This window comes from Crocodylus porosus, unplaced genomic scaffold (genome assembly GCF_001723895.1).
Source record: "Crocodylus porosus isolate Cpor-Errol unplaced genomic scaffold, CroPor_comp1, whole genome shotgun sequence".
Taxonomy (NCBI): domain Eukaryota; kingdom Metazoa; phylum Chordata; order Crocodylia; family Crocodylidae; genus Crocodylus; species Crocodylus porosus.
The window spans coordinates 214,057,695-214,072,693 of NW_017728886.1; the positions used below are offsets into that span (position 1 = coordinate 214,057,695).

The following is a 14,999-nucleotide window of genomic DNA, read 5'->3' on the forward strand; positions in this document are numbered from 1 at the left end:
ATCCTATGACCCCAGCTGACTTCCTGCCCTTTGGGCAGGGGGCTGGACTCGATGATCTCCCGAGGTCCCTTCCAGCCCTAATGTCTATGAAAAGCCTACAGTCTGAGCTTCTCTCTGCTTAAGACAATAATACAGACCCATATTTAGCTATAGAAACAGCAAACTAAGGAGAGGAGACACGGCCTGGGCCAACTCAGCCCTGTGGATGAGGAAAGGGGGTATGGCCTGGCCCTGTTGGGGGAAAATGAATGTAGCCCAGTCCCAACCTGGAAAAGAGGACGTGGCCCAGCCTCACAGGGGCTCAGCTTGGCTCCAACTGAGCATGCAGGGCATGAGGATGGATATACTAATGGCCACTACTCCCCCAGCTCCAAAATTTCCCAACCTATCGGAAGCCTCACAATTTAGATGTGGTGGCTCCATGGACCACAGGTTGAGCAACTCTGGACCATATCGCAAATAGTAATTTCATTTGCACCATACACCTGCCAGCTGCTTAAATTCAACACCAGTGCAAGGAAAAACATAACTGCAACTTTAGCCACGCCCCTGGATAGTATTTAATTTTCTGCTTGTGCAGCCATACCACCCAACTGTTGTTGATGTAATAGTCTCATTTGCAGCTCTTGTCCTCTGGGAAAACTTTTCTGTATTTCCCTACTTTGGATTTTCTGCCTATTTAATTTGACAAAATCTGTTCACTAAGTTGCCTCTTCTTCTACTACTGCAATAACCTTTATTGTCAAAATACAGTTTGTATGAGATTAAAACACTATATAAAAATGTTCTTACAACTAAAATTGTACCTGTTTTAGATCAATTTGTGCTCCAACTTCAATGCACATTTTAATCATTTCCAAGTCTCCACTTTGAACTGCCAGATGAAGGGGACTGCACTTTCCATTATTGGTAAAATTGATGTGAGTTTTAGCAGAATAGCCTAACTCTTCACCTAAGAGAACAGGCAAAATGCACTTTTTAATATAAATACATAAGCAAGAAATTAACCCCCCCACCCCCATCCCCTACAAATGGATAGTGATATTTACTCCCTCGGTACCACTGTGTAACTTCTCAAGGAGCTCTCTGCATACACCGAAGGAGGCAAATTACAACCCATTCCCGCAGGAGTTACTTTGCCCATAGGAACAGCCTCAGTGAACTTGTAGAAAGTTAATCATACATACTGTATAAGTGTTTGCAGGACCAAGGCCAGCTTTGAGAGGTATGTGCTGAATGGTATTATAAAACTGAAAGAGATTTGAGCATATTTACCTTTCTTTAAAAGTATTTCCATACATGTTTTTGCACCTGAAAATGCAGCTGCATGGATAGACATACATCCAGTTTTGTTTGGTTTACATATCTTTCCCCCATTTTCAATCTGCAAAAGTGTTCATAAATAGTATCATAATATGCAGGAAATTATGACCACCAATAAATATTTTGTTCATGACTAATTGTTGCATTTGACTTCCTCCATTCTTACATATATACATACTGATAATTGAATTTGAAAGCAGGTATACATGTGTATATATGTGTTCTCTGTCTGCCAGCTATACAGGCATATTTTTATATGTTCTTAAAAGATGTAATTTTAATAGCAATCCTGGGGAGGGGGGGAAATCACTTAAAACTATGTACCTCACATAAACTCATAGCAAAGTAAGAAAGTTTCATGCACACAAAACTGCTCAACGCTGACATGATGTCCACTCATAATCCCTTAAAACAGCATGCTTGATTTTTCCCATTTACTTTACAGCATTCAGAAAGATCATATTTATTTTGACATACGTCACAAAAGAACTACATATAATGAATCCCATATTTTTTAAGAACTGAGGCATTTTTTCATAATGTACTGAAGGATTTAGTTTACATGTTGTTTTCCTAGAACTCCTGCAGATCCAAGTAAGTAAAAAGCATACCAAAGGAAAGTAAAACACTTAAGAGGTAGATGAAAAATATTTTTTTTTCAGAGAGATGGTAAAAATGTCTTCTTCAGCTTAGTCACCACTTTTGCCAAAGGGTGCACATTCACTTAATGACTGTATGACAACATAAGGTGCACACTCATTTTTATCTAAGAACCCTGCAAAGTCAGTGGGAATCCTCTCATGCTGACATGAAGGAACTTTCAGGATCAAGATGTTAATTGGCATTTGTGCTTCTTACAGGAAAATAAAGACGACAAAAAAAACCACACAGTACATTTTACTTACACAAGCAGAGGCAGTTAGGAGACACTAGATAATTATACATACCAAAAGTGTCAGGGCTTCAGGATTATTTTTATAACACGCTACAATTATAGGTGTATTCCCAGCTTCTCCTTCTAAATTAACATCTGTACTGCTGTGCTGAACCAATATCTAGATATTTAAAAAAATAAAGTGTTGATTATCATGCATTTAGAGCATTGTTGCTGCTGCCATTTCTGTCCTTGACAATTTTAATGAAATGCCGCTAATAAAATTTAGCTTCCAAATAAAAAAACTTTTGCATAAAAATGTCAACTAAGTTTACTCAGTGGAACACAAAAAAGAAATTACACTCTCAGCATAAATGTCACTGGAGAATTCTGTGGATAAACCCAGCTTCTGAAAGTAGATTAATCCTTTTTGGGGAGTCAGAGGCTGACCATCTTAGCTATTGTGTAAACACTTCAAGGTCTGTGTTTTTATCAGAGATAAGTCACCTGTATATGCATACTTATGCACTTGAGAGTTATGCATGAAGCTAGTTAAATTGTGCACACAAGTAATTGTTCAGCCGTTAATAAATATATGCATGGATTTTGTAAAGGGAAGGGGGACTGTAGGATCAGCAACCAGAGCTGCAGGGGTGGCTGCATTTCTCCTCTCTCTGCTCAGTGGCACGTTCCCTCTACTGCCATTCCCTTCTTCCCTTGTCTCAATTGCCACTATCCCTTTCTGTACCAGGAGCAGGAGAAGCTCCAGAGCTACTCCTGTCCCACTTCAGCTAGGCTGCACAGGGAGCTGGGCTCAGCTGAAGATAGTGGTGGTGGTGGGTGGCAAGTTCCCCCTTCCTAAGCCTGTTTCTGGGCTGACAGAGGACACCTAGAGGAACCCGGTAGGAAGGAGAAACCCATCCACTGCCACCACTGTCACTGTCCCTGGCTGAGCCAGGCTTCCGATGCAACCCAGATGGAGAGGGGCATGAGTGGCTCTTGAGCTGCCCCTGCCCCTGGATCAACCAGGGGCAGTGGAGACAGGAGAAGGCAAGTGGGGAGGGGAGGATTAGAGGAGAGAAGACATGCCACTGAGTTTCTTACCTGATTCAGGGACTTAAAAATGGTCCCTGGCTGCTGCTCCTGTATGACCACACCACTGCAGCCACTTGGAATCTTTCCTTGAATGCATATATATTTACTTGGACTGTAATCTTACCTTAACTATTTCATTTTGAAGGGACTGCACAGACATATGTAGAGGAGCCATCATATTGGAGTTCAGGATGTTTGGGTTAGCTCCTTTGCTAAGAAGTAATTTAACACTCTCAATCTGGTTTTTCTTTGTAGCCCAATGCAGTGGGGTATTTCCAGCAGAGTCTGTTGCATTTAGTACTAAATTAAAGAACAGAAAAAAAAGTTAATACTACAATAATCATAGAGCTAGTAAATGTTCAGATGGATTTAACTGAAAACTGATTTTCGTGTGAAGTGTCACATTTTCATTGGAAGTTTAGTTCTGCAACACTGGATTAGTTTAACTCCATCATCAGTTGTTACAGACTCCTTCCTGCTGCTGCCTCTAAGCTGCCCTCCACAAAATAAACTGGTGCATTTGATTATTATGCTAAATCCAGGAAGGATGAAAGGAAGAAAGGACCGTATTAAAAATATCAACATGCTGCTGTGAAGAGAGCAAGCGCAATATGTTTAGGATATACCAATGACCCTTTTATTATTGACATCTGAACATGAAGGCTGTAACCTATAAAAGCATTTTTCCTTTCTGAATGAGGTGGTCTAAAAGGTACCACTCTGCCCTGTTTTCTGCAATACTTAATATGAAATGGTAACAGAATTAGGAAGACAGATTAAATGAGTTGCTTTCTGTCCTATTCTTTTTCTCCCTTTCTATCCTTTCCCCACTCTGTTCTTCCATGCTTTGTTAATGTGTTGTTGATAAACAGTTCAGAGGAAGGAAATGCATGGTAAAAATTCTTGTAGGAGGTAAATAAAATACCATCCTTTACTAATATGCAAAGCAAAGGACAAATCTCCAGTTGGTGTAAATTAGCACAACCCCACTGAACTACTGAACTAATTCATATCAGTGACCCTGGTCCTGGACTGGTGGAAAAGGATTGGGTGTTGGCAACTTTGTAGTAGCATATGAAATTCAAAATATGAAAGTCAAACTTCAACACAAATTATCAGAATTGAAACAATAACCAGACTGGTATGCTGAAAGTATTAACAAACCAAAAAGTTTTAAGATATAATCAAACTTGCAAGTCAGGGACTGACTGCATCTTATCATTTGTACAGTCAACCCCACATCTACAACTGGAGTTCCTCGGTGCTTCCACAAAGCAAATAATAAAGTTAATAATACCTTTATCTATGTTTTTTCTTTTCCTAAGGCCTACATCTTTTCTATAAATAAGATCTCCTACAGACTAAGTTCTCCAAAGCCCAATGTTGGGCAAATGCTTACTCCTCTGCAATATGACATCATTACGCATTAAAAAGTAGGTGTGTAAAAAGGGACTTCAGGAAGTCATATAGTCTAACTCCCCTGCTCCAGGCATGATCATTCCTTACCATGAGAAAGTTCTTTCTAATATCCAACCTAAAATTCCCTGACTGTACACGAGTCAAACTGCACCTCATCTGTTGCAGCTACAAAGAAAAGTCTCTCTCAATCTTACAATCACCCTTCAGGTAGTTGAAGACTGTTACCAAATCTTTCCTTGATCTTATGTTCATCAGACTAAATAATCCCTTTTCTTTCAGCCTTTCCTCATAAACCATATTTCCTAGACCTCTAATCATGTTCATTGCTGTCACTGGACACTTTCTTATATGTCCACAGTTTTGTTTGAGTGAAGGGCCAAAAACTGGACAAAATAAATAATAAAAAACCTACAAACTTAAATTGCCATTATGTGCCTTAGCTATTGGCTCATGAAGTCTGTATTCATCAATGTAAGTGATTTGGAATGGACAAGGTATGTGTATTTGTGTTTTGCATAGCGCCAAGTATATTTTGCCCCTGGATATTAGATATGTCTTTTGTTTTGATGTATGCTGAAAGAGTAGCAAGCATATTAAATGGATCTGTTCATGAAACTCACCTGATAATTTTATCTGCTTAAAGTAATTTTTAACAATGAGAAATTTTTCAAATCTATATTTGGAATGTTTTCATGTGGAAAGATCCAGATCAGTGAATAGTAAAAATTAAGCACTGAAACATTAAAATGATTTATTCAGGAGTCTAGTACTGAAAATGAATATTCTAATAATACCATGAAGTGTGGAAATAGATTATTGCATTGTCCATCTGCATCATAATCATGATGTATAGTCTCTCTCACATTTGAACACCTGAATTAAAAATGAATCACAAACACAGTAAACTTAATAAAAAAAACATGCATTTCTCAATAGGTGCTGATTTGGTGTCTCCATACTTACTAGAAGGGCCAAAATGGCATTTCCTCATAAAAAGGGGTGTTAGAATACCAATGATCCAAATCATAACTGATATACAGGAAGAGATGTGACAGGCATTTTCAATTTTATATGCTTTAGACCTGTATCATTAAAGTTCATTTTCAGGGACATTAACATGTAGTAAAATTATCAAAACAGTGTTAATAATATCATGTTTTAATGGTAGAAATAGCAGTAACAACTCCAAGCTCCACTCTAAGTAATACTTCTTATTTCAGGAACTAGTATTTCAAAGTTATAGAAAATAATTCCATCAACAGTTACCTTCATATGAAGAATCATCTATTATCATCTGCATCAATTCAATTTGACCGCTTTCTGCTGCATAATGCAATGGAGTGGCATGTAATTGATCCACTTTGCTAAGTCCAGAACGATTCTTCTTAATGAAACTCCGTAATCTGCAAGTACTTCCATCTGAAATCACCTTATTTTGGATACAAATATTATAATGTTCTATTTTTAGTAGACTGTTTTATTAACTTCATATGCTAAAAGTATATTTCCCCTGTATCCTATCAGTATCAAAAGCAATAGGCCAAGAGTAAGAAAAATGTAAAGAAAGTAAAGAAAAACAAACCCAAAAAGCAACCCACAAACACCTCTCCCTACCTTAAAAGCAATTCTGCAAAACTAACAATTCTTTTACAACTACTGAACAAAAACATATTATCACCTAATGCAAATATTTAAGCATATGTATCACTTTATTCATATAAGTAGTTCCATTGGCTTTCATGAGATTATTCAAGTGAATAAAGTTACATACATGCTTAAGCATTTACAGGACTGGTACTAAATTCAGTTCTGCCACCTGCTACTGGAGTGCTGACATAACACAGAGGATAACAGGGCTGGAAAGCTATTACTTAATAGGAAAATAGAAGCTCAGATGTCAATATATCATCTAGAAGGAATCTGACTGTGTACACACACACACAAATTTCATATTTAAAAATCTAGGTAAGACTTGACCCTACAGAGTCAAAAGGAATTGGGAGCAGAAAAGGTCAGGAACCAGAAGCTGGGGTCTAAACTGGATCCAGTGGTCCGTGCTTCCCAGTCAGGAATCAAGGACTGGGATGAATCATCTCCCAGAGCTACAGAAAACAGTCCTTGGGCCTTTATAAGGTCAGACCAGATAGCAAGCTATTTGAACAGCAAATTGCCTTGTTCTTCCTCTGGCCTGTTTGGAATTTTTTAAGCTTACTGTGCTCTGAACCTCTGGCTTGAACACACACCTGTTCCTGTCTTGGACCTCCTGCTTTGAATCAACTGTGTGGAACCCTTGGCTTGCAAACCTGGACTATAACTGACACCCAGGTTTGACCATACTGGTGAATTCCTGCCCTAGTACAATCCACTTGGACTGACTGCTTATATCCTGATTCATCATCCTTACAGTTGGGAGCTAGCAGCTTAGGAAGCTGGGATCTGGGCTGTAATCTGGAGCAAGGAGTCAGGAACCAGCAGATCTGGAAGCAAGAATGTGACCTGCAATCAGAAGTCACCAAGGAGCCAGTACACAGGAACTAGGAAGCAGGAGGTAGGAACAAGGAACTCAGACCTAGAAAGGCATCTATCCTTATGAGTAGCTTCCTGGGTACTGAAATGGCTGCTGTTAATCAGCAGACAGTCACACCCCTGCAGGTAACAGTGACTCATTAGGACAGCAAGGCCCAACCCAGTTGGCCAGCTGGGGCCTAATTAGTCTGCCTACTGCATCCACATCTGACAGGTTTGAGATCATTTTTCCTGAGTATATGTATGACAGTGAAGCTTCTGATTCCATATTATTTTTAAATAACACAAAATATAACAATTTACCCACATTAATAGTTTATATAGACCTAAACAGCATCTTGTTATTGCTATTGGTATTTCGTATACGTTTTTATGTACTGTTTTAATCATTATAATGGACGAATAGATTTTTAGCAATTTGAATTGGATTCTTCCCTTATTTATACTGATGTGACTCTAAAGAAATTCCATTTATTCCACTAAAGTAATGTTAAAGTACATGAGTTTTTAGGTTCAGGGAAATTACATGTGCCAGTGAAAAGTACAAAGAAAAGCTGACAATATTTCAGTTCTGAATCATCTGAATATTTTCATTCCAAGCATCTTTCTCCCATTGTTCTAAGTGTTCATGTGGTTTCTAGCACCATACACTTTAGTTCACCCAGGTATTCATATATGTAATATGTCTTAATGAAGGACTATATTTTGCACCTTCACCTCTTTGTCTTTCCTATTAAGCTGAATGTCATTATGATTGCTTGTAAAAGAATTAAGATTGAAATTACAACCCCTTGGAAAAACTGCAATTTCACCTTAGATCTTTTCTTTTTGGTTTGCAACAGTTTCTTGTTTCACTTTGGTTATAATTCTGGTAACCACTATTGCATCTGACACTCAAAATGCCACTTACAGCTATTCAGATGCACTATTACGGAAAAAAATGCTTTGTTTGGCTGCTATATTTATCAGATTTCTTTTTCTTTCTTTTTCTAACTGACTTTCCTGGCTTGCAAGTATTAAGAACAAAATGCAAACAAACAGCCTTTGATTTGATTATAACCAAACAGCAACATAGTTTGACTTTTTGAGTTTCAAGGCTATAGACAGCCACTGTAACACACATGAACAGATGCATATACTTCGCATGTTCTCTATAAACAAAGTGCCAGACCATTAGTACATCTCTAGCTTTCTCCTGTTCATGTTTATAGCTAAGGCTATCATTTTTAACCATCAAGCAGGAATATTCTTAAGTTCATATCTGCACATAAAATTCTTTTCAGCCCTAGTCAATATGTAAATACAAGCTATTGTTTTCAGAATCATCAAGAGCTTTACATAGTTAGTGTTTTTCTATATGAAAAACATAATCATGAATATGTTTGATGAAATAGGCAATTATTCAAGAACCTTACAGGAAAAAGCACTTGTTCAGATATATCCTTTTTGTTCCTAAACTGTATTAATAGTTTTTCAAACCAGTAAAAGGCATCAAACCTTTTTTTTTGTTTTATCTTGATGGCCTATACAGTTGCAAACATGTCTTGCAAAAATAGGGCAGGAAGAAATCACTTCAGCTATGTTCTCAATATCTTTACTTCAATTAAGAGAAAAGAAATTTAACCACTTTCAGGAAAGTTCCTTGCCTGTTGTGCATGAGTGATTTACTGACTCTACCACAATGATTTGGATAACGAATGCTATATAGTAGTGGTGCTCAACCTATAATCTATACAGGCTCTGACCATGTCATCCAGCCCACAGAGCTCCTCAGGGGTCTGAAATTTGGCAGCAGAGAAGCAATGGCAGCATTAATTAATGCAGCTTCCCCACCACCAGATTTCCAGACCTGTGGAGAGTGCTGGGGGGGGGCAGATGACACAGTCCTGCATGCTGAGTCACATCAGCATGTGGGGCTACTCCATGGCTGGATCCAGGGCACAGAGCCAAGCCAGGATGCCAGCTTGCACCTGTGGACCACCTGCACTGGATCAGGCGTGAAGATGGACCATGTGAGATTGGGCCCATGGACCAACACCTACACCACTCCTCCAGCCCATGGAGCTCAATAGGTTGAGGACCACTGCTACATACAACTGGAATGTCAAGCTTTTTTGATAGATATTCTAGATTTCACCTCCCCATATTCATGATGAGACAGTAGAGGGACATAGCAAGACAGATGTACTCCTGGAACAGTGGCTGAGCATAGGGCAGTGCTGGCTTCAGCCAGGGAATGTGCAGTCAGCCACTGCTGCACAGTGGCTATTTTTGTGTCCCCCCACCAACTGTTTTGTGTGTCCCCTTGTTGCCCCCCCCAGGCACTATTTACTGTGCTGAGCTTTCACAAATGTTTAGAATTTAAGACCTGAAGAGTCTCTTAGATTAGTGGTTCTCAACCTTTTTTGTACCAGGACCCATTTGTAAACACTAATGGCCAGTTCCTACCTAGTGACCCTCTCACTCTTGACTCTGTTTCCCCTGTCCCCAAGCCCCAGCCACGCAGTGTGTGGGGCTGAGGTTAGGTCTGTGGGCTGGGGGAGGGGGGTGGCATGGGGAACCCCAAGCAGGTCCTGGCAGGCAGGAACTCTGCCAGTCTGCAAGAGAAAAGTCATAGTTTCTCATGTTTTTCTCCTTTAAAGGAGAGTCCATTTTTTAAGTTTGTTCACGACCCTTTCATATATCCTTGCAACCCACTTTTGGGTCATGACCCACAGGTTGAGAAACACTATGTTAGATCATCGTAATCTGACCTGTACATCAGAGCCCATTAAATATCTCAGGTACCAAAAATGGAACCCAAATCTTTTAATGTGACTAAAATATAGTTAGTATCCAGCTAAATGATATGTTCCAAAAAAGCATCTAAGTCTTGACCTGAAAACATCAAAAGAAAGAAAAATCATCATGTTCTTTGATGACTTGTTCTAATAGCTAAAAATGTGTGCCTCACTTTTCACATGAATTTATCTTTCTCAGCTTCCACCCATGGATCTTTTTATGCCTAGATTAAAGAGCCCATCAGCATTTGGTATTTTCATCCTGTGAATGTACCTGTATCCTGTGATCAAGTCACCTCCACATCTTTGCGATAAACTCTTTGTGATAGAGCTAAGTCTCTCAATGTAAAGCATGCTTGCCTTCTATTTAGGATCAAGCATAGGTGAACCCTCCTTCATCCACAAAAGGTAGCTGGATTTCCTTTGCATTATGCGAGGGGAGGAAAGTACCTTGAACTTGTTTCCTATGCACTGCAGAGTTGTGCTCCATGAGAGATCCCTGTGCCTCAGTAAACAGACATAATATAGGTCAAACCTGGAATGGTATGGAGACAGTGTGATGCAATTGTACGGCTCCTTAAATCATTCCAGTTGACCCAAAAGCTATGGGAGGTACTGCAACACTAAGACTTCAGGGGAGATCTCATAGAACTAATGTTGTGCAGTCCTGAGTATGAGAAATATTTCCAACCCTGGGGCTCTCATGCTTTTTCTCTATTCATGGACTAATTGCTTTGGCTGTACATAGATAGCAATGAGGATTTTTACTTTTTATGCTTCCTTATTAAATATGGCTACCAATAAAACATGTTCTGGTAGCAGCACTTTGATGGGTACCTCTTACCAGCGATTCATCAGAAGTTGCTGGGTCCTGTGATGAAGAACTAGATCTGTTACTACCATTACAAAAAACAAATCAGAGCAAAACCTACTAAAGGCACCCTTTGGACATATTTTTGCCAAACCTTAAACTGTAACAAACTGCACACCCTTAACCACTTCCACTCCATATGAAAGAGTGCTTTCTGCCTCTTATACTTCTGTCACTTTTAGAAAGTGTAATAAAAAAATAAAGTTCTGGGACTGAAAAATAAAGTCTGGCTCCTTTGCTGATAATGTGTCCCAAACTTGTCTGAGACCTACAGTTGCAAAATGCTCACACTGAGGTTAAAGGCAGCTTGCTGTTGGCTTCATAAGGAAACCCTTCTCACCCCTTCCCCATGCTCACCAACTCCCCTGACAGTACATGAGAAGACATTTACCATCCCTGCTCCTGTGTGTCATGACACCTGGATGCTAGTGAGGCACCAGGAGGAAAGGGTCCTAAGGTTTCCAATTCTCTTCCTGATCCCTAGCCCACTTGCAAGCATGTACAACCATGAGCCCCACTTGTGCAGTCCCATGCAGTGGTAACTATTTGTGTGGATCAGCCTCTGAGAAGCGAGCTACAGTTCATGAATGCTTGTGCTATATAGGTAAGTATATAGCCTGAAGTTAAGCAGAAGGCAGGGTAGATTTGCACCTTATGGAGTAACCAAAGTAGGTAGGTAGGTAAGTAGATAGATAGATAGATAGATAGATAATCTATTTTAGCTATTAGATTTGAACCTTATCCACTAACCAAAGTAGATAATCTAGGTAAAGTATTAACTAGATAAAGTAGATATAGTCTCTATCTTTACCTGTTAGATTTGTACCTTCTAGACTAACCGAAGTAAGTAGATAGACAGACAGACAGACAGATGATAGGTAGATATCCAAAGTATGTAGATGGACAGACAGGTGATAGATAGTTATCCAAAGTACATAAATAGATGGATGACAGACAGACAGACAGACAGATGGATAGCTGTCTATGTCAGCTGTTAGATTTGCACCTTCTAGACTAACCAAAGCAGACAGACAGACACATATCCGAAGCAGACAGACAGGTCGCTAGCTCAACCGATGGACTACTACTGCTGCAGTTAGTCTAGAAGGTGCCAATCCCCGCTGCCGTCTTGTGGACTTCAGCCTAACCCGGCTCGCTGCCTCTACCTGTCCTGGCTGTGCCCGCCGATGCCGGGTGTGCCCCCGCCCGCAGCGGGCAGCCCCGAGTCCCCCCCGCGCCCGCGCTTACCTTGAAGACGTCCTGTGAGGCGACCGAGGCGGCGTCCGCTTCGCACACGACGCCGTGGTAGGTGTCCCGAGCCGCCGCCTTGTCCCCGCCCTGGAAGAGCTTCAGCAAGGAGCGCCTCATGGTCCCCGCCGCTCCAGCCCCGGCCCCGCGTCGCGCCGCCTCCAGGCACCTGAGAGACGATCAGAGCAGGCGCTGAGCCCGGCGGGAAGAGCCCGCGGCGGCCGCGGGAGGCGGAGGATCGCTCCGCCGGGCACCGGCTCTGGAAACACCCCCTGCGGGCTGGGCCGGACCGCCCACACGCCTCTTACTGGCAAAGGGCAGGCAGGGAAGGTGCTGGGCTCAGGGAGACGGGTCTAACCGGGAGGGCTGCTCTCCAGTCAGAGAAATCTAAAAGAAATCTGGCAGGGCAAGCCATAACGATCATTTAAAATCCGTGAGGCAGGCCCGTTTCGTAGGAGCCAGGGCTGCGATTCTCAACCGGGGACCCTCCCAAGGGTGCCGCCAGGTTAGTGCTGCCCCATGCGTGACCCAGAGATGTCCAGTGGGGAGCCACATCCTTAAAACCATGCTGACCACTGTCAGCTCTCATCTTCCTGAGCTCCTTGGCAGAAGAATTGCTCTGTTATTTCTCTAGTCAAAAAAAAAAATGCAGGAAAGCTAGCAGCTGGCATATCCCGAGGGATGGCACAAGGCTATCAAGCCAGGCACCTTGGCTGCATTTATATGTGCATTACTGCGCTTTTCCCAATGCACATTAAATTTAGTACCCCCACTGTGAGGTACTAAATAAATGCCCATAAGGATGCCCTAATGTGCAGTACTGAAAGCGCACATTTTTAAAGTGATGGTTAATAAATGGAGCAGGGGGCTGGACTTGCTGATCTTCGAGGTCCCTGCCAGCCCTAACATCTATAAAATATGTAGTAGCCTATTTTATTGTGCATTAGTGTAATTGCACTTTTTAATGTTATGCTTTAATACACAGTAATATTTAATGCGCAGTAATATTAAAGCACATGTGTAGATGTGCCCCTTGCTTTTCAAAGGGTTGATAATCACTTCTAGAAGTTCGCAAAACCCTTCGTAGTTGTCTCTGAGGGGTTTTTTTCTCTCTCAGAAATTTGTTTTGGGTAAAACCAAAACAGCTTGTAGTGCCTCAAAGAGGATCATCATGCCCCAGCAAAGATGTCATCAAATTTAGAGTTTGCAACTTGCTATTTTCTACAAGTGAAGAGAAATTTTCTCACTGAGAGGAGTGGGAAGTCCCCTCCTCCCCCCTCAACCCAATATGACATTCCACCCACTGGGGAAAAAATGTGTATTAGCAGTCACAAAAAAATACAAATGCAAACATTTCCCCCAAAATTTTTAACTGATTTTGTGAGGGATTAGTTTTAACAATCATTGATTTCACTATGATTGCGCAGCTGTAAATGAAATAACCTAAAAGATTTTAAGTTGATAGCGTGCTATTCTATTCCTTGAGTTCTTTAAAGTTTCCAGCATATCACTAACTACTAGACATCCATAGGATTTTGTATCATGTGCTCAGGGCAATAGCACATTAAAAATTTTGAGTGCAGTTATTTGAAATTAAAAATAAGCAAATGGAAGACTGAAGGCAATACTGCAACCTTGATGTTGAGAAATCAAGCTCCCAGATCAGGATATTCTGCTACAATGTGTTCGTGTCATAGAGCACAACTACTCAACTTGTGATGCTAAGTCCAGTATAATAATACCAGAAGGGAAACAATTCTGTCTTCACAAAACCTGGACCAGCACCTAGAATATATATCTTTGTCTCTCTTTCTGAACTACTGGACTGGGCTCAACCTCATCAGTTCTTAAAAAGTTATGCCAGCCTTTGGGCTTCTTGATTTCACATAGTTACTGTGGGTTATACCAGAAACTGAGGACTGGCCGTGAAGATAAGAATCAGTTATAAGAAAATAATAACAAAGGTAATGAGACTTTCCAGCACAGTACCTTAACCAGCCTGCCACAGATTAGCCATTATCCAGGTCTTTCTCTGGCATTCTTTTTGAAGCTCAGTCACTTCCTCTTGCATTTAATAATCATTAAATGGAAAACGGTAGAAGTCTCTGCTCTACTCAACACGTCTACACAAGATGCTATGGTGTAGCAGCAACAAGCTACTGTGCTGTATCTTGTTGCTACCATGCCATAGGTGATGCATAGGGGAGGCATGGAGTGGTACATGCCCCCCCTGAGATTGGCTGCCACTGAAGCTGTCACCAGCTTCTGGGGGCAGTTGCCACTTGCCACCTACCCCCATCCCTTGCTGCTAATGCAGCCACTAGAGTCTGCGAGCAGTCACTGCTCACCGCCGACATCACCACCAATATCTGTGGGCAGTCTCTGCTCGCTGACACCAATGCCAGCATCTGCGGGCGGTCCCCGCTCACTGCTCATTGCCATGGTGCCCCCCCAGTTGTTCATGTATTATTGTAGCAGAAGTGGTGTGGGCACTGACCATGATGTGACATGATGCTACTGAACAGCAGTAACGAGCTACTGCTCAGTAGCTCGTTACTACTGTGCAATAGAATCAAAAAAGTACCATGCGGCAATGGTACTGAGTATTAGTGCCAGTTACTGCAGTCATGTAGTACTTGCATAAGTGCAACTGCACAGGCCACTGTTCAAGTAGATGCAGCCACTGATATCTAAGGCCCAGGCTAAAACCCAGGGTGGCAGCAGCTATCTCACTGAACCACACACCCTCTGGCAAGCTGTCTTTCTCCTGGCCCCACATCCCTTACTCTAACGGCTAACACTAGGGACCAACTTCAAGAAGGAGCATGGAGAGGGCCCTGGATAGAACGAAACCTATGGAATG

At 41.3% G+C, this 14,999-nt stretch overlaps 1 protein-coding gene across 1 annotated transcript in view; it reads right to left on the minus strand.

The window, feature by feature from the left end:
• TRPA1 (transient receptor potential cation channel subfamily A member 1) overlaps positions 1-12,256 on the minus strand; it is a 67,661-nt gene extending 55,405 nt beyond the window's left edge. Inside the window, exons 1-6 of the mRNA XM_019543795.1 lie at positions 12,137-12,256; positions 5,978-6,140; positions 3,417-3,592; positions 2,271-2,378; positions 1,276-1,384; positions 807-952 (exon numbers count right to left, since the gene is read on the minus strand). Coding sequence (XP_019399340.1) covers positions 807-952; positions 1,276-1,384; positions 2,271-2,378; positions 3,417-3,592; positions 5,978-6,140; positions 12,137-12,256 — 822 coding nt within the window. The remainder of the gene's footprint in view (positions 1-806; positions 953-1,275; positions 1,385-2,270; positions 2,379-3,416; positions 3,593-5,977; positions 6,141-12,136) is intronic.
• Between the last annotated feature and the right edge of the window lie 2,743 nt (positions 12,257-14,999).